The sequence below is a fragment of the Physella acuta genome, unplaced genomic scaffold (assembly GCF_028476545.2).
Source record: "Physella acuta isolate Inbredline_101_S28 unplaced genomic scaffold, ASM2847654v3 ptg000659l, whole genome shotgun sequence".
In the NCBI taxonomy this organism is placed as follows: Eukaryota; Metazoa; Mollusca; class Gastropoda; family Physidae; genus Physella; species Physella acuta.
In genome coordinates, this window is record NW_026732178.1 from 385350 (window position 1) to 405618 (window position 20269).

At 33.1% G+C, this 20269-nt stretch overlaps 1 protein-coding gene across 2 annotated transcripts; it reads left to right on the forward strand.

The window, feature by feature from the left end:
• The first annotated feature begins 1290 nt into the window (after window positions 1-1290).
• Window positions 1291-20013, forward strand: LOC131948770 (flotillin-1). 2 transcript variants are annotated; one of them, XM_059310447.1, is made up of 12 exons: window positions 1291-1427; window positions 6629-6704; window positions 7564-7654; window positions 9861-10004; window positions 10090-10209; window positions 11150-11245; window positions 13267-13419; window positions 13869-14050; window positions 15444-15489; window positions 15670-15807; window positions 16326-16490; window positions 18206-20013. In XM_059310447.1, the coding sequence occupies exons 1-12, from the start codon at window positions 1382-1384 to the stop codon at window positions 18230-18232; spliced, it is 1284 nt and encodes a 427-aa protein (XP_059166430.1). In that variant the 5' UTR covers window positions 1291-1381; the 3' UTR covers window positions 18233-20013. The 2 variants fall into 2 exon arrangements, with proteins under 2 accessions (XP_059166430.1, XP_059166429.1); XM_059310446.1 differs by lacking the exon at window positions 7564-7654 and adding an exon at window positions 8285-8375.
• Window positions 20014-20269: the final 256 nt, after the last annotated feature.

Sequence of the window (20269 nt, forward strand, 5' to 3'; positions counted from 1 at the left end):
GAAAAAAAAGTCACAGGAAAAAAAGTCACAAATATATATTTGCATGATATTTGTTAATACTGTTATGTATTAAATATTTAGATAGTGCAAATTAACTTAGGATAATTAAATGTAATGTGTGTAGGCTGTATACGCACAGGAATTTTTATAATTCATCTAAAAATATTTATTATGAAGTATGTAGATTGTAATTATTTTAAACTTAAGATAAGTAGCATTTAATAGAATGCTCTAAAGTCCACGTTTTTATCCTGCTTTTTTAAAAAAAATACCAATATTAAATTATTGTGAAATGGTAAGTTCATCTGACTTGCTGCCCTCAACTCATGGCAACAATAGTAACTTATAGTTATGTTTAGTTCAACCACCTTTACTTCCCACATTTATCACGCTCATTACGTAACAAAACTTAGGATCAAAACAGAAAGCCGAAAAGGTTCAAAGGCTGTCGATGACGCATAACGTCAACAACACAAAATATGTTCAGACAATGCCTACTGAGGAGAGGTCGACCAGAGAATAGCCTACGGCAAAATTTGCCTAAATTTCTTTTATAATTAAATTTTCTACCGCGTTTTTAACTAAATACGTAACAAAAGTTGAGATTGTTGTGTAAATTATATTAGAGTATTTTTACTTACAATTGTTATAAACCATAAAGCTTTTAACGTCTATAAATAATTTATGCTATAAAAAAATACAACCCACAACAATAAACATACAAAATTTTACAATTCTAAACAAATTTAAAAAAAATATTTCTAAAAAGATTTTTGTGACTTTTTTTCTGTGACTTTATTTCTGTGACTTTTTTTCCGAAAATTTTTTTCCACTGTGACTTTTTTTCTGTAACTTTTTTTCCTAGCAAAAACTGTGACTTTTTTTCTGTGTTTTTTTTCCTGTGACTTTTTTTCCGTTTACCATCAGAGAAGGCACTCGTTATCTGTTTACAGACACACGTACACTCACAGACAAGGGACAAAACTTGCAAAACCAAGTTTTTTCCGAATCGGAAACGCGTTAAACATCGATATTTATCAAAATCACGATTTAGATTTCCTTGCACGATCACAATTCGTCCTGTATTAGTTTTTTGCATAAGTATAGGGCCTACTCCTTATATGTGAAAGTAGGGAGGTGTAAACGGCGAGAACTGTAAAATTTTAATTTTGATTTCTTTTTGTTTCACGATTAGGCCTAGGCCTATTCTTACAGTTTTTCTACACTATTATTATTAACCAATGAATGTGGCCCTGGCCTGTTTCTCCTTATTACCAAAATAAGAGCCGATCTATTTATGCAGGCAGCCATAACTTTCCTGGTTTTACAACAATAGTGTTGCAAATATTTCTAACTTTTCGAGCAGACTTTTGATTTAAAAATGGGTTTCGAAACTTGTGGTCCCAATGAAGTGATGGTTGTTTCAGGTAATAATACTAAATCTAGATCTATCTGTTGTGTTTTAAGTGCTTTATTCTCCTATTTTGATTTGATTTGGTTTTTTCTCCATTTTCGCTGTTGATGTCACTTGTGATGTGAGGCAGACCCAAAAATAAAAATACTAGATCTAGATCTAGACTCTAGACTATTACTAAAATAGATCTAGATCTAGAGACCTAGTTATAACCCCTTTATGACCTTTGAATTTCGGTCTACAATGCTAGATTTTTCGGTAATCTATCGTTTTGGGTACGTAAAATCGCCCGCGACTAGTAATGTGAAAAACAGGTGACTCCTTAAATTTTAATAATTATTTCACATTTTGAGGAGGATTTGTGTTTTTAAAAATACAAAAATGTTTCTTTGTTTCATTTATGTACCTGTTTTTAAACAATTGAATTAAAACTTTTCAGTAATAAATGAAGACTAGCGATGTTTCCAACAGATGCAACCATGCTCATTTACTATAGCAGCCATCTTGTTTAAGTTTTTTTTTATAGCGGATATAGCGCAAGACAGGGGGAAGCCACTCTATTTTACAAATGGCTGCTGTTTATATAGCAAATCTTGCTCGCAAACACTGCTGTTTAAAGCTAATTTCTGGCATATATTGATATATTTAGCCATTGATTTAGGTTTATTATTCATTTATCTATAATATTTGACACAAATATATCACAATATACTTCTACTAAAGCCTTGACAATGAGGTAACTTTTTCGTACATTAATAGCCGCGGGCGATTTTACGTACCCAAAACGATAGATTACCGATTTTTCTAAATAATAGATCTATGATTCTATAGGCCTATCTAGAATCTAGTATCTAGAGTAGACTTTAGTAAATAAATCTAGACCTAGATCTAGATCTAGCCCCCCCCCCCCCCCCCCCCAATAAATTAAAAATTAAAAAGTAGCCTAAAAATGCTGCATCTAGATTAAGATTAGATCTAGATCTAGACTTAATTCAGTGTAATTCTGGTCTGGATATTCTCACGGTAATCTATTGCTTTAGTTTTAGGTACGTAAAATCGTCAGCGGCTAGTAATGTATGTACGAAAAAGTTACCTCATTGTCAAGGCTTTAATTTAATAGAAGTAGGCCTAGATTAGATTGTGAAATATTTGTGTCAAATAATACAGATAACTGAATAATAAACCTAAATCAATGGCTAAATTTATCAATATAGGCCAGAAATTAACTTTAAACAGCAGTGTTTGCGAACAAGATTTCCTATAGATAGGCATTCCGACTTCCGCTGTTTCGATTCGGTATTCCACATCCGGACTTTTTGATGCAGACTTTTATAAAAACTCGCCATTTTCCGAAGAATGCCGAATCTGACTGTTGGAATCGAGTTTTTAGAAATATTCGATATAGATATTCTAGTGTAGTAGTATTATATGTTTCAATTAGAAAATTACCGCCATTATGACAATTTTAAAGCCGAAATCGATCGCACGATTCTAATGAGTTTATCTCGCGAACATGTCCCGTACGGTGCTGTCACATTTTAAATAAGTTTACGTATTAAACACATTATAAGTGTCTTGCCATTAGTTGTAAGTGTCCATTAAATAAACAAATATTATTATAATAACGGTTTTATGGCACTTACTACTTCTGTTTACGAGTTATCATACATGTCAAATCCCCGAGCTAGCGCTTCGGCCTTGACAACGCCATGGCGTCCGTTTAGCACCGCATTACCTATTATCGATAAAATACGCGCACTAATGCCAATGACGTAGTTTTCGAAGTTGGAAGGAATTTAAATTGTGGGTGGCACTGTTAAAACTAGATAAAATACATTGATCAAGTTATCTATTAAAAACGACTGGCCAGAAGCTTAGGCTTACATTAACTAGTGTCAAGCATTTCACACATACCTACTTAGTACTTAGATTTAAGGCTTATACTTAATTAAGTTAATACTAAATTATACTTTATACTATAAATAATAAATAAGTTATAGGCCTATTTCTTAGAATAACTAATGCTATATGTATCGATTGATAAAGTAAGTCTGGGCCTATTATTGGTTATGATAAGTAAAGAAGCTTGGTGATAAACTTAATTAATTATTTGTGATAATTAATTATGCCTATGACATTAGTAAATAGTAAATATAATAAACAAAAGGCGCAGCAATTGATATGGGTTGGGGGGGGGATACTAATTAATAAGGCAGTGAATTTAGAATGACACGAAAAAGGCATGATAGTTATTATTCATAATAATTTAGGATACAATTTTTACATTTAATAATAAAAAGTAACAAAAAACAAATACAACAAACATTACGTATTTAAATCACAGCATATTGCCAATATATTCATATAAGCCGATAGACAGGGAAGCTGTAACTTCTGATGTGGTACGACTTACTTAACACTTAATAAACTTTTACAAGAATTTAAGGTTTTTCTATTGATTAGTTGTACCAAAATAATAATATCAATAGGGCCTGATAAAGACCCTAGTATATTAAATAATTAAAGTAGTTTCCCTTTTGGACCTGTCAATCCATCATCCATAGAGCAGCTGAAGTAGAGTTTATCTGTTTCTTGACCACTGAACATGAAGTGATGGTGTGGTTAGCTCTCTGCCAAGCTATCTTTACTTTCCCTTGTGTCAGGTACTCATCTGAGCTTGGTGGATGCTGCGCGCTGCACAGACAGACTTGTCTGAGATCTGAGCTTAAGACTTGCATGTTAGTAGTTGAGTGCTTTACCACACCATCCCTAGTTTTATTTTTCAGCATTCTTCTTATTACATGCTTCAGTATCAATCACCAAATTTATCCTTTCTGTTATAGTAGCATTCTGGACATACGTCTGTTGCAGTCACTATAATTACTATATAAGGGTGCAACACCCTTTCATAGGACTTTTAATTAGGCCTATATGCAGTCATACTTAATCTAATTTTTTTCTATATTTCTATTGCCCCCACCCTCTAGCAAAGTTTCAATTTTATTTTTTTTTAATATTAAAAAAAAAAAACATAGACTTTCAGTCTGCATATTGACCTATATAGAACAGCACCCCTCACTTTAATTTGACCTGATTAGTTCTAATTATCCTTCATCAAATTTTGATTTTACTTTCATATTTCTATTGCCCACACTCTCTAGCACTAATGTGCAAAGTTTTATAATTTTATCTCAAATAGCAGCAGTGGTATGCAAGCCTAAAGCCAATCACACAATTAAATCTGATATTACAGTGATATATAACAGGTTTAATACATAACTTTAAAAATTCATATAAAAAAAACTATTAGGCCTAGAATGATAAATTTGGTATTTTTATCAATGGGGTATATTATAGGATTAATCTGTGTACATTTTATCATTCTATGATAATTAGGAAAAATATCCCAACATTCCTACCTATAGATCTATAAACAGCAGCCATTTGTAAGTTAGACTAGTGGCTTCCCCTGAATCTTCCGCTATAAGTTTAACAAAATAAAACTTAAACAAGATGGCTGCTATAAAAAATGAGCATGGTTGCATCTGATGAAAACATCGCTAGTCTTCATTTATTACTCCTACTGAAAAGTTTTAATTCGATTGTTTAAAAACATGTAGGCCTACATAAATGAAACAAGGAAACATTTTTATATTTTTCAAAACATAAATCCTCCTCAAAATGTGAAATAAATATTAAAATTTAAGGAATCACCTGTTTTTCACATTACCAGTCGCAGGCAATTTTACGTATCTAAAATGATAGATTACCATTCTCACTAAATATAAAACTTAGGCCTACTCAGTTTTCAATTTAAACATGACAACTGGTTAATTGACATCCATTGGGCACTAATTTTGAGGGTTTTAGCCTGTTTTAAGACTACCCAAGGCCTAGGGCGGCCTAGGCCTACTTAATTTAAAATTTATTGTCACCTCAGCCATGGCATGACACTCCTTTCCATTACAAACATGATTATATCACTATCACTCTTTTGTGTAATGTTATACTTCATAACTGGCTATGCATGTGAGTTTCTTGAGAGTTTCTTTCAGGCATATCTTCTATGTCTACTGCCACCAATTACCAATAGTAATAGTTTGTTTTTATAACGTGAAAACTCACCATTTTGCTTGAAGTAAACATTTTTAAAAGTAATTCTAAGAAAGTCATTGGAACTAAGAATAAGATGAAAAACCATGGGATGTTATGCATAATGCATCCAGTGGGGATGCCATATTGTTGTTAGCAACAAGCCCCTGTTGCCAGGTTAGCCAGCAATACTAATCTATTCAATTCAGGTTCCATTGCCATCAACACTATTCGGACCCGGCATTAAATTTGTTAATATTTTTATGGGCTACTATAAGCATTCATTAAATTGAATCAGGCACTTCCACCTACATCTTGGTGGTCGTGTTACCTGCAGCATCTAGGTTCCCCTGTGAGTACTATGGCGCCTACAACAGGGACACGGTGGCACATGACATTCAATTATTAAAACCGCACCCCACGCCCATGTGATACTGTAACCGGTGGCTCCTGAGAGGGTCCTTGAGTGACACAATGTGTGGTTATTATTTACATGATCCAAACACACTTCTAAAAATAAATGTTTGTTAATGCATTGATGAAATCCTCTTAAAATGTATAGTCCATGTATAAAAACAGAAGATTGTTGATGTCTTCAAGCCAAAGTGGAATTTTTGTGTAAAAGAGAGTAATATATTTTTGTGTGTAAAGGAGTAAAATATTTGTTGAAGGCCTGAATACTAATATTTGCATTTTCTCTGTCTGTTTTGTAACTAGAATTCCCAAATGCAACAATGAGCTACATTTTCTAGTTTAATGTGGTATCTTTCACTAAAAAAAAAACAAAAAAAAAAAGCCAAAACCAAAAATTACTATTTTTCAGTTCTAGTCCTAATCTAATATATTTATTTAAGCCTATTTAATTCTTGGTCATTTCGATCTCCAAGTTAATACAGGAGGTCAGTTTTCTGGGCATATTCCAAAACTGTGTTCAGAGAATAGCCAACTAATCAGCTAGTTGATCTTTGTAAGCATATTTAGCAATTTATGCTATTGTAACACTGCTATAATAGTTTTAGGGCAGTTACATTACAAGATTCAAGGCCTTGATCAGCATATGACTGTAAGATTAAAGTATAGGTTGCGAAATGTTTTACAATTCAAGTGTTTTGTCTTTTGCAGGATGTTGCCACGTGCGCTCCGTGTTCATTCCTGGTGGTCGCGTCTTTGTCTGGCCTGGAATCCAGAAGCTGCAGAGGTAAGTTGATTAAAGTACCTTTCAAGAACTATAACAATTCTTTTTTACAGGATGGTTTGTTTTGTTATAGAGCACAAGAATGCTAACCTGGAAGTCCTGCTTAAGATGATACTGGCATAGAGTCTTTTGACATTGGTGACAATAGTTCACCTGTTATTCAATAGATTTTGTTGGTTTTAAAAGTTTATTTCAGGAAAATAATTGGCATATACATTAATGAAAGCAAATCCAGGAGGCAGATAGATTGCTATTACTAAGCATAATACATTCAAGAAAGACGAATCAAAGTGGTGTTACAGAAAAAAAAAATGTTTGTTAATTCGTCTTTTCACTATCTTTGTTCAAAATTATGCTGTAAAGTAAAGCAGTTTATTTTCATCCCACCAGTATTAGATAAAATTGGATAAATTTGTCAGTTCATCAATGAGCACTATCCACATGAGGATCCTCTTTCATTATAATATTATCATTTTTCACGGTTCATTAATAAAAAAAAATAATTTTTTGTGGGTTTTAAAAAAAAAATGTGAAATATCTATCTGGGAAAATAGCTGTTTTGCTGGGGGTTTAGTTTTTTCATCGAAGATACTACGCCACATGATGAAGTGGTGCCTTCAGAAAAGAAATCATGCTCTTCTTGACATTAATCTCATTTTCATCTGCGTCTCATAATTACTGCATAGCTAATTAATCATTATCATTTTAGTTGATAATTTATAACTACTATAATAATAGAGTGTCGCTACTTCTGGGAGAGTAATGTATAATGGGTGGGCCTGGAGTGGAACGCTGAGGGAACATTGTCTCTTTGTATTGTTAATGTTCTCTCCCTCCTCTTCTCATGCTAATTCTTTGGAAGAATGAGCTTGAACACAATGACGCTCACTATTGAAAGCCCTCAGGTGTATACCAAACAGGGTGTCTCAATATCTGTGACTGGCATAGCGCAAGTAAGTGTTGGGCACCTTGCTGTTAGCTAGTGGTGGACTCCAGCAGCCTTTGCTTGTTCTTGGCGTGTACCTGTGTTTGTAGTATGTTTTCTATGGTGGAACCTGTTAACTAAGGCCGCTGATTAACTTTGGCTGACTCTGTGGTGGATAGTCTGGTTTGGTTTATTATTTGTTGGCCTATGTTTACTGTTTCCCTCCACTGAAAAAATGTCTACTAAAATAGTTTTAGTCCAGTGTTTGGTCACTTATGAGTTTTTGGTGGATGTGTAGTTTTTTGTTTTTTTTTCAGTATCTGTGGGCACTGTTAGTTATTATTTTTATTTTGCTCTTTTTTAAGTTTTAGTGCCTAGAAACATGTTCATTTAATAAAACAAGTTTCTAACGCATACCGTTTTGAGAATAATAAAATTAAAGTTAAAATAATAGGCCATTATATACTTTTATAGGCCTACAATGGATTTTAAAAGAAAATTTTTTAATTTCTTTTACGCTCCCAACTTTCCTTGTTTAGTTCTTTCAAATCACCTGCCAGCCTTCATTGATCCAAAACTTCCTCCTTACTTTTATTTTTATTTCAATTTTATTTTTTGTTTTGTGTGTGCATAGCCTTCTTTTTGGCCCATTTTTCAGACTCTCACTGAACACAATGACGCTAACAATAGAGAGTCAGAATGTGTACACACAACTGGGTGTAGCTATATCTGTTACTGGGATTGCCCAGGTAAGGAAACAACACCAGCAGCGCTGATAATAAAGAGGACAGCGTAGCATATCAGCCGCTATTTTGCTAAACACATTTATATATTAATCTATTGGATGCTCTGAAAATCATTTACTAAATTATTTTACTAGTTTTTTTTTGCATGGAAGAAATTAATTATAAATAAAAATTTGATCATTTTAAAATTATTTTATATTTATCATCTTTTTATCCAAAATTTAAGTTATTTTATAAAAATTGAAAGGATTTATTTATTAAGTAATTATTTTATTAAGAAAAAAAAAATCAATTTAAAAAAAATGTTTATCCATGGAATTCGATTTTAATTTTTTTAATTCCTTCGATTTATAAAAAAAATTCTTTTTTTTCTCTGTGCATGCATGTAGGCAATTAGAATAAAGCAGAGTATTTTTAAGGGGAAAGTTAACTCAAAATGATATAACTCCAAATTGATATTCAAATGCTACACATTTTGTAGTCTTTTTACCAGTATTTTTAAAACTAATTTTTGTTTATAAAAATGCTATAGAAATATAATTTAAACTCAATTTATAAATGATAAATTTAACAAAGATTATTAAAATAGCATCTTCGGTGATGTTTTAATAAGTTTACAACAAGAAATGGGTCAAAAAGAAAAATTTTCCCAGGCTGTTTTAATTGTTACTTAATAATTCTGAATAGTTTCTTTTCTAACCTGCTGGATCTTAATTGCATGCAATTTTTATTTTATAAGAATTTCTACCAAATTTTATTTTTTATCAGAATTTCATTTTAAACATGCAATAACTTTCAATTATTTTTTTTTTTGGTCTTAAATTGAAAATATTAAGATAGTCTGCATGTTTTATGTTGTACCTTAATGTAACAATATGTAGCTCTGCATGCTGAGTAGATGATTGCATTACTAAGTCATGTATGCTTTAAATTTGTTGTATTATTGTTAAAATATAATTAGATTTAAATAAATGATATGAATTACTGAAAACTAAGTGAGGTAAAGTATTAGCATTTGTTTAAACAAAATGTATAAAATTAATTAAAAAAATATTTTATATTACAATTATTTAAGAGTTAACTAAGTATAAAGTTTTTATAATCTATCTTTAAAATGTAATATTAAACTACTGCGTTGATGATAGACATTGTTCATGAAAAATTTTTGATGTAATGAAAATAATCTCAAGTTCATTTATACTACAAGTACTAACATAAAATTAGTGATAAAAATAAATTGATAATTGATAATCACTCAAACTGCCTGGATAAAAACTGTGTTCAAACCACTTTCGAACTATCTTTTTTAAAATTGTGTTGTCCTCTAGAAAGTGATGTAAAGCATTTGTATTTAAAGTTAAACATTCAGAAATATTGTTTAACCATTAAATAAGAAATTAGCTCCTTGTTTTTAAAATTTCACAACAGACTTAGGTTAATTAAATATTTTTAATATTACCTGATGAACTCCAGTAATTTGTTTGACAGGTCAAAGTTCAAGGCAACAATGACAAACTTCTTCAAGCCGCCTGTGAACTATTTTTGGGAAAGTCTGAAAAAGACATCAGGAAAGTTGCACAAGAGACCCTGGAGGGTCATCAGCGAGCTATCATGGGCAACATGACCGTTGAGGTCAGTTATGGCTTACATCTTTATCACACTTTATTGTTTAGTTCAGGTTTTGGGGTTCTTAATCTAACGTTGTCTGGTTTTGCAGGAAATTTACAAAGATCGGAAGAAGTTCTCTAAAGCTGTTTTCGAAGTTGCTTCATCAGACTTGGTCAACATGGGCATCTATGTGGTCAGTTACACTCTGAAGGACATCAGAGATGAAGAGGTAGGCTGAGCTGGGCTTATCTTTTGACAATATTCATGCCTAATTTTTTTCAATAGAATCATTACAGTTTGGACCCCCACCCCAATGCACGTTTGTTTGCTTGGGTACAACAGCCCATCTAGGAGAAAAAATACTGAAATCAAACAACTGCTGCCTTACATATTGTTCTTGGGGTGAACAAAGGCTATGGAAGCAAATACAAATATAAAAAGCAGTCTGAAGTCAGTCAACTGCCATATGGCTGTAAAACTTAATTTTGTTGGTAGAAATCCCATTTTGCAGCAATATTTAAATTTTTACGTTTGCCATTATTGAAACATCTTGTACTTAAAAATCTTCATTTAAATGTAAGTTTTTTTATTTGCTTTGATTCCCTCTGTAGATTAAATTTGTTCTAATCTGAATGTCATTAACATGTTTTATTTATAGCAACAATTATTTTCCAGATGTTTTATTTATTGCATTGATCTAACATACTTGATGTTCCCTCTATCAGTTTCTTCTGGCCAATTATTATTTGTTGTTGTCTGATTAAGAATGCTGTAGAACTAGAGTTTATAAGCAGGGGAATCCTATAAAAACACTATTTTATACTTGCTGACACAAAGTCATTTTTGGAATGCTATGTTTTACTACTTAAATCTTAGCTCAATATCATGAAACAAAATAAAGCAAATATACAAAATTGAAAGATACAGCTGAATGTCTGTCTTTAAATTTTTTTGAAGTAGTTTAAATAAAATAACATAGAAAATTTATAATTTCTGATTAGTGCCTCAATTCAATGAAGCAAGGTAAAAAGTATAGAAAACATATAGTTTAATTTCTATGAAGCAATAAAAAAGAAATGATATAAAAACCAACAAATGTTTCTGAAAGCCTGTCGTTTGTATGATGGGCATGCATGTGTGATATAATGAGAGAATCTGTATATCTGTAGGGTTACCTGATGTCTTTAGGCAAAAAAAGAACAGAGGAAGTTAAGAGAGATGCTCGCATCGGTGAAGCCGAGGCTAAGAAAGACTCTGGCATTAAGGTGATGTAATCACACAACCACTGAATAACCCACCGTGTCAGTTTTTTTTCAGCTCTCCTTTCCAGAGATCCACCAGACTTGCCACAGCTCTTTTTTTTTTCTTTGTGAAGATAATACCATCAAACTAAAATCACATTTTTTTCTCTCTCTTCCCACTCTGCCCGTGCCTTTCTTACCTACTTCTCTGTGTATTGGTACCTCTCACTTCTCCCTGCCTGTCCCTAAGATGTATCTAAAATCTCTGGGCATGGCCAGAACGGCCCAAGTCAAACGTGATGCCAGGATCGGTGAAGCAGAAGCTATGAGGGACTCTGGAATTAAGGTAGATCTGTCTGTTACCCTTTCCATTGGTGTTCCTCGGCATGCTCTTTATTTTTAGCTTTCTGTGTAATTATTCGTTGGTGAGTTCTGTTTATTTCCATTTGTTGAGAAACTTACTTGCAGTTTTAATGAGTTTTCATATTTACCTTTTTTTTTGCTTTAATTGTTGAAACAACATAGTAACATTTTAGTCCTCCAGTTTAGATCCACAAAATGATTCAGCTCTGTTATGTCCCCTTGTTTTTAATTTAATACTTTGTTCTGTAAAATGAGCAGAATTTATAACTTCATTAATGAAATTACAAATTTTAAAATTCTAAAACAAGTTTTGTGAAACACACTCTTATTAGATTTACTTATACATATCATTTACTTATATGACTGTTATAGTCTTTGTATTATGTGTGTGACCTACTTAGATCTTATTTTTTATATGATTTAGTTTTTGGCTTATGTAATCGACCTTGGGAGAGTTCACTAGTACTTTTCCGTCACGTCATATGATGAAAGTTTAATTGGTTATTTAATTGGTGTTTCTAGTGCTATTCAGTGTTTTCAATAATTTCCCTTAAAGTTGTGTTCATTATCCAATGCCACATCTGTGATATTTGTAATCTAGTCTAGTGATTTTTTTCATTAACTGGTTTATTATTTACTCTTAGTTTCTATATTATTTTGTATAAACCAAGTGTCATTTTTATTCCTGTACACATATTAAACGGTTGTTGATGGATTAAAGTTGTTGTGAGTCACATCAGTTCAGCGTGTTTATACCCCTAGATCTTATTCTCGAGCCCACGTTGAAATTTGTTGTGTTCTGACCCTCTTTAGTAGACATCTATCATTAGCCATTCCAAAACGAACCCGGTGCGTTGGCTAGCTGTAAGACTGACAGAATAGCGTTCGTAATATGTGCATATGGTCAGATTTTCAGTTGTAACATTGAATTCCTCCTACACTGCCTACATATTTTTTTGTCTTCGTGAGTTGTTTCAACATTTAGTGGTTTGACTACTAGTTCTTCACAGTGTTACCTTGTATTAGTTCTCAGCCTTGCATTGATTAGTCCTTCAATGTATTACTCTCTATATGTTCTACAATGTATTACATTTTATTAGCTCTTCTTCTGTGATTAGTTTACTTGCCCATCCAAAACATTTCTGTATTAGTTGAAAGTGTAATATCTTGCAGTAAAAAATCAATATTAACTTGCCTTTAGTTATCTCTCTTGTTTATGCCCCATGTTTAGTTAGCTAAACTAATCACACAAGCAGTGCACATTTTAATACATGTGTGATTTTTATTGTTGGTTTTCATTACATATTATTTATACTATTTTTGTGTGTCTAAAATGTATGAGTATTTTTTAGTTTTAAAATAATTTTTTCAAACAGCTTTTCTAATCTCCAATTAACTTCTAACATATTATTTTTAAACTTTACATTTTGAAAAGAAATTTCATACATCATAATTTAGGCTTGTTTTATAGTTTATTGCCTGTAGTTACTGAAAGAAGACATTTTTAAAGTTTTTATTTTAGTGTATAAGGCACTTATTAATAGTATGATTTAATCAATATATGTAAATTAGTGAAAAATTTAATTCCAGAAAGTCTTTTTGCTTTGATTATTCTAGTAACCCATACAGTACTTAGTTCCGCTCAAGGAATGATAACAGAATATTTATCTCTCCCCCCACAGGAAGCAATTGCAGAAGAGAAACGCATGCAGTCCAGGTATGTCAACGACATTGAGATAGCCAAGTCCCAGAGAGACTTTGAGCTGAAGAAAGCGGCCTATGACATGGAGGTTCAGACTAAGAAGGCCCAGGCTGATTTGGCTTACCAGCTACAGGTTGGGAGATTTGCACTTCTTACTTACACTGCTTCTGTTTTGTTAAATGTGATGTTGTTTGGTGGTAATGGTTTGTTTTAAAGTGGAACAGTTTGGTTGAGGGGTAGCATGTGTAGCTGCTTATTTGTAAGTGCTGAGATCACCTGTCAGCTTTGATGGGCATCTGGTTAATAATTCAGAAAGAAATGTTGGCCAGGCTTTGTAAATTCCTTTACATGCCATAGGCACAGAAACAGATAAACTCTACTTCATCTGTCTGCCATAGGGCTGGTAAGTTCAACGGCTCAATAAAACCTGCATGAGCCATAGAGCGGGTTGGTGACCTACTTACCAGCCCTATTGGCACAGAAACAGATGAACTCTGTTTGTTGTATTGTCAACCAGAGGCCCACAGTATCTTGGTCAATTAGGAAATTTTTTGTTAACAAAAGTTTTGTTTTTGTACTTAGGCTGCCAAGACAAAACAAAGGATCAGAGAGGAGAACATGCAGGTGATTGTCATTGAAAGGGCCCAACAAATTCAGGTCCAGGAGCAGGAGATCACAAGAAGGGAGAGGGAGCTGGACGCTCAGGTCAGGAAACCTGCCGAGGCTGAGAAGTTCAGGCTGGAGAAGTTGGCTGAGGCAAACAGGTGAGGTGGTGGGTGAGTGAGGGGAGGTGGTCATTGTAGGTGTTGGATCATTGCCTAAATAAGGGTTTGAAATGATTCAGGTTATAGAGTTGGCTGATCAAACAGGTGGGTGGGGGGTGGTGGTCATTGTAGGTGTTTGATCATATCATGCCTAAATAGGGGTTTGAAATGATTCAGGTTATAGAGTTGGCTGAGGCAAACAGGTGAGGTGGTGGGTGGGGGGGGGGTGGTCATTGTAGGTGTTGGATCATTGACTAAATAAGGGTTTGAAATGGGTTCAGGTTATAGAAGTTGGCTGATCAAACAGGTGAGGTGGTGGGTGGGTGAGTGAGGGGAGGTGGTCATTGTAGGTGTTGGATCATTGCCTAAATAGGGGTTTGAAATGATTCAGGTTATAGAAGTTGGCTGAGGCAAACAGGTGAAGTGGTGGGTGGGTGAGTGGGGGAGGTGGTCATTGTAGGTGTTGGATCATTGCCTAAATAGGGGTTTGAAATGATTCAGGTTATAGAGTTGGCTGAGGCAAACAGGTGAGGTGGTGGGTGGGTGAGTGGGGGAGGTGGTCATTGTAGGTGTTGGATCATTGCCTAAATAGGGGTTTGAAATGATTCAGGTTATAGAAGTTGGCTGATCAAACAGGTGAGGTGGGGGGAGGTGGTCATTGTAGGTGTTGGATCATTGACTAAATAGGGGTTTGAAATGATTCAGGTTATAGAAGTTGACTGAGGCAAATAGGTGAGGTGTGGGGTGTTTGAAATCAGTGGGGAGGGGGGGGGGGGGTCATCGTAGGTGTCCAATCGTTGCCTAAATAAGGGTTTGAAATGAGGCAGAGTTATTTCCATTGGTGTATGTAGTGTTGCATCATTGTTTGAATAGGGTTTTCAATGAAGATGTTATTGAGATCAAACTGGAAGGCATGGACTAGTTCTTTAGGGGTTGTAAAAAGTTTAACCAAATTCAACTATTTATGTAAATAAAATTTAATTAATTTAACCATAAAAATGTTTAGTCTCCAGTGAAGTTTGCATTTTACCCACTATCCCATCATCATTTGTGGTTCATTCTTTTGTTTGATTCAAAATTGTTGGGCAATGGGTGGTTTGCTCCTTTGAAGTATAGGTTAATTAGGGTTATATTTATTTTAACTAACCATTATGGTAAAAAAATATTTTTTTTAATAATGGGATGAGAGGTGGTAAGGAATGCACAATGATGTCTGGGTTTTTTGTTAGTTACAGTGTCATGAAGTTTGGAAACTGCTGGTTGATGCTAACATCCAGACACCTAATAAATAGTAACTGTAGACTGCTCTAGATCATATTTCAGTAAATATCCAACGAGTGTCTGTTATTTCATGTAAGCCATCTAGAGTCTATTATTTCTATTTGTTTAACAGGGACAGGATTGTGATGGAGGCTGAGGCAGAGGCTGAGGCCATCAAGGTGAGTTTTGAATTTATCCCTGAGAGTGATTTCCCCTGTTTTGTGTTTGGTTTTGTTTTAATAAAGGTATCAGTCTTATTGCTCATTCAGGAAAAATACGCTAAAAAGTTAAACTAAAAGATACTGATACTTGGAAGTTTTAATAGTAAACAGTTTTAAAAAGGTATTGTACATTCTCAGTTGAAAGGTGAAGCTGAGGCTTTTGCTATTGAAGCCAGGGCTAAGGCTGAGGCAGAGCAGATGGCTAAGAAGGCTGACGCCTGGAAGGATTACCAGGATGCTGCCATGATTGACATGGTTCTGGAGATGCTCCCTAAGGTAATCTACGGTATCATCAACCTAAAAAATAACTGGACGATTTTTTTAAATTATATTTTTTTTTTTAGAACGAGCCGACCCGCAGCATATCATACGCCGCTATTTAGTTGTTTTATTTTCTACTTTTCATAATTTGTGAATTCGACAGTACCAATGCTGCCACTGAAAATATTTGCTTTAAAACACTAACCCCCCCCCCTTTCCCCTAACCCTGACCCTACACCCCCCCCCCCCCCGTGAAAGCAGCCTCCTCTTAGTTATTTCTTAGTTACCTCCTGTAAGTTTAAAATCGAACTAAATTATCTGCCCCTAATAGCTTTGTAAACATTTAGTGTGACCACAGCTCACCAGACAATGTGGGGGTGGGGTGGGGGTGGTGGTGATAGTGATAGAGAGAAAGAGAAGGGACTGCAAGGAGGCGCTTGCAGCTTGTTTTCTAAAGGCTCCCAGAAGAGAATCATATATATAGATATATTTATTTCTGGTTTCAAACTTAAAAACATTTTTAAACATTCCAGATTGCAGCTGAGGTGGCCGCCCCACTGACCAATGCCAAGAAGGTGACAATGGTCTCAAGCGGCAAGGGAGATGTTGGTGCCCTCAAGCTGACCAGTGAGGTCATGAGCATCATGGAGAAGCTGCCCAGTGTTGTTGAGAATCTAACTGGCATCAGCATTGCTAAGGTAAATTTGTGTTGCTAGATTAGTTACATCACAAGCTATTGAGTTACATCAACATTGCTAAGGTAAATTTCTGTTGCTAGATTAGTTACATCAAGATTACTAAAGCAATTGAGTTACATCAGCATTTCTAAGGTAAATTTCTGTTGCTAGATTAGTTACATCACAAGCTATTGAGTTGCATCAGCATTGCTAAGGTAAATTTCTGTTACTAGATTAGTTACATCACAAGCTATTGAGTTGCATCTGCATTGCTAAGGTAAATTTCTGTTGCTAGATTAGTTACATCAGCATTGCTAAGGTAAATTTCTGTTGCTAGATTAGTTACATCAAGATTACTAAAGCAGTTGAGTTACATCAGCATTTCTAAGGTAAATTTCTGTTGCTAGATTAGTTACATCAAGATTACTAAAGCAGTTGAGTTACATCAACATTGCTAAGGTAAATTTCTGTTGCTAGATTAGTTACATCAAGATTACTAAAGCAGTTGAGTTACATCAGCATTGCTAAGGTAAATTTCTGTTGCTAGATTAGTTACATCAAGATTACTAAAGCAATTGAGTTACATCAACATTGCTATGGTAAATTTCTGTTGCTAGATTAGTTACATCAAGATTACTAAAGCAATTGAGTTACATCAGCATTTCTAAGGTAAATTTCTGTTGCTAGATTAGTTACATCAAGATTACTAAAGCAATTGAGTTACATCAACATTGCTATGGTAAATTTCTGTTGCTAGATTAGTTACATCAAGATTACTAAAGCAATTGAGTTACATCAACATTGCTATGGTAAATTTCTGTTGCTAGATTAGTTACATCAAGATTACTAAAGCAATTGAGTTACATCAACATTGCTGTGGTAAATTTCTGTTGCTAGATTAGTTACATCAAGATTACTAAAGCAATTGAGTTACATCAACATTGCTATGGTAAATTTCTGTTGCTAGATTAGTTACATCAAGATTACTAAAGCAGTTGAGTTACATCAGCATTGCTAAGGTAAATTTCTGTTGCTAGATTAGTTACATCAAGATTACTAAAGCAATTGAGTTACATCAACATTGCTATGGTAAATTTCTGTTGCTAGATTAGTTACATCAAGATTACTAAAGCAATTGAGTTACATCAGCATTGCTAAGGTAAATTTCTGTTGCTAGATTAGTTACATCAAGATTACTAAAGCAATTGAGTTACATCAACATTGCTATGGTAAATTTCTGTTGCTAGATTAGTTACATCAAGATTACTAAAGCAATTGAGTTACATCAGCATTGCTAAGGTAAATTTCTGTTGCTAGATTAGTTACATCAAGATTACTAAAGCAATTGAGTTACATCAGCATTTCTAAGGTAAATTTCTGTTGCTAGATTAGTTACATCAAGATTACTAAAGCAGTTGAGTTACATCAACATTGCTGTGGTAAATTTTGGTCTCAGAGTTTGTAACATCAGCATGGTTAAAATCAATTTTGGTCCTAGATTTTGTAACATCAGCATGGTTAAAATCAATTTTGGTCCTTGATTTTGTAACATTAGCATGGTTAAAATTAAATTGTCAGATTTAGTTACATCAGCACTGCTAAGGTAAATTTTGGTTGCCTTATTTAGCTTTCAACAATGTGTAATTATTTTATTTCCTCTCTTTGTATTTTATAAGTTTTATTTCTTTATTGCTTCAAGTATTAAAAAATGATTACTGTCCTGATTTTATCTACAGTCCATGAAATCCACATCAAGAAAATAAATGAGGTGTTGACAGCCACACCCACTGTATGCCCTAGGCTCAGCAATATTCTTCCCACCACACACATCTGTAGTCAACAACAGAAAGAGCTGTCTTGATAAATTTCTATGATCCAGCTGTCACAGAGTAGTGAAAATATGTAACAAATATTAAGTCATAGTTGTAGTTTTTGTCTGTCATACTTGCATGAAATAACTTTGTAGTTAAGGGTTGAATTTCAAGTTTGACAAAAAAAAAGTTAAAAAATTAATGTATGACCACCCTCTATTTAATATTTCCTTTTGAAGATTTTTTAATCTTGTAATCGACTTTGATGGTATATTTTTGAACCTATAACTCTATCATTACATTAATAACAATCTTTTAAATAACATTGCATCAAATTAAATCACTTAACAAATGTAAAAACCTTTTCTTTCCATGCTTTGTTACTAATGTATTCTTATATTTAGTTCCCTTCCCATTTTTTATTTTACTCCATCTATTACTAGTTTTTTTGTTTGTTTCATAACCAGTGTAATGACTTTATGTTTGCTATGTAAAAAGCTTTAACAAATTTTTTTTAATATATTAAAATGTGATAAATGGTTGTACCTTATAAAGATGTTTTTTTATAGTTGGATAATTTATTTTAAAACGTCATTTCAATGTGTTGTATTTTTCGGTTGGCTTTTACAAACTGGACTACAAGAAATGTTTACATTTTAAAAATAACTCTATTGAGTGTTTAAAATTGTTCTTTTAACCATTAGGTAACTTGTTTTTTTTTTCAGCTGGAGATCACATTTAAAAAAAAAATCAGTACACTATTGAATTTAAAGAAAAAAAAAGTAAATTATTTTCTGTTTAAACAGAGGGGGCTGTTAAAAGAAATAGATTTGTTTTAGACCCAATGTTTTAGCCTGAGTATTACAACTCTGATAGAAGGCAGCTTAGTTTTCATCTCTCTCTGTATAAAGTTTCATTTTTTTTTTTCTTAATCATTTGTTGTACAGATATTGTCTTTTTAAAATTTCTTCTTCATCCCACACTTATATATGTACATTTGCTTTAAATTATTTTCATTAAATCTTGTCATAACACATCTAAGTAGATTTTTTTTTTAACTGGTGAGATTATAGTTTTGAGTTTTCAATGGATATAATTGTGCTTTACTGTGTCCATCAAATTATAAAAAGCTACTCAGAAGTTTTAGAAATATATCCTGATCAATTTTTACTTGAACACTTGTGGTCTATTTGATATGTTATAAAACTTTCTTTTCCATTCAAGCCTTTAATTGCCTTTTTCATTTTAATATCATTAAATATTCATTGCATTAATCATCAGTACTGTTATGATTTTTTGATAATAATCATTTGTAGATGTTTTTCTCTAAAATGAATGTGTTTCGATTTCAAATGATTAATTGTAATTATATTTTCTTTTGCGTCCTGTATCTTTATTTTAACCGCCATTTCTATTATGTAACAAGTTTTTATTTTTAAAAAAAATGAATATTCAAAGTATTAAAATCAATAGGTTTTTTTTTTTCAATACTCTACATGTAGATTTACAAACTTCAACATGGTAGGTTTTCATAGATTGTTCGGCAGTCACTGAATCTCAGACATTGTGCAATATCTCCTTAGGAAATTTTTAAAAATCTGTTGCGTTGTGGGAAATGTTTATTTGAAGTGGAGGATGAGGTGGCTAAAAGGGGTTGATGTGGAGGCCACAGTGTGTCTTGTCTGTTATTTTTCTGTGTTATTGTCCTGTGTGTTTTATGTACTTGGAGACAATCTGTTATTTTTCTGTGTTATTGTCCTGTGTGTTTTATGTACTTAGAGACAAAAAAAAACAACTGTTTTTGTTCCTGTGCCTTTTTTGTTTATCCCACAATGTACAAATTTACCAATAGTTAGGTCATTAGAACACTTTTCACTAGACACTTCAAACACAACTGTTAATACTGAACCTGATACATTTGAAGAAAAATTATCTGGCGGGACTTTGTACTTCATTTTTTTATGTTATATATGTTCCCATTTTTTAGTA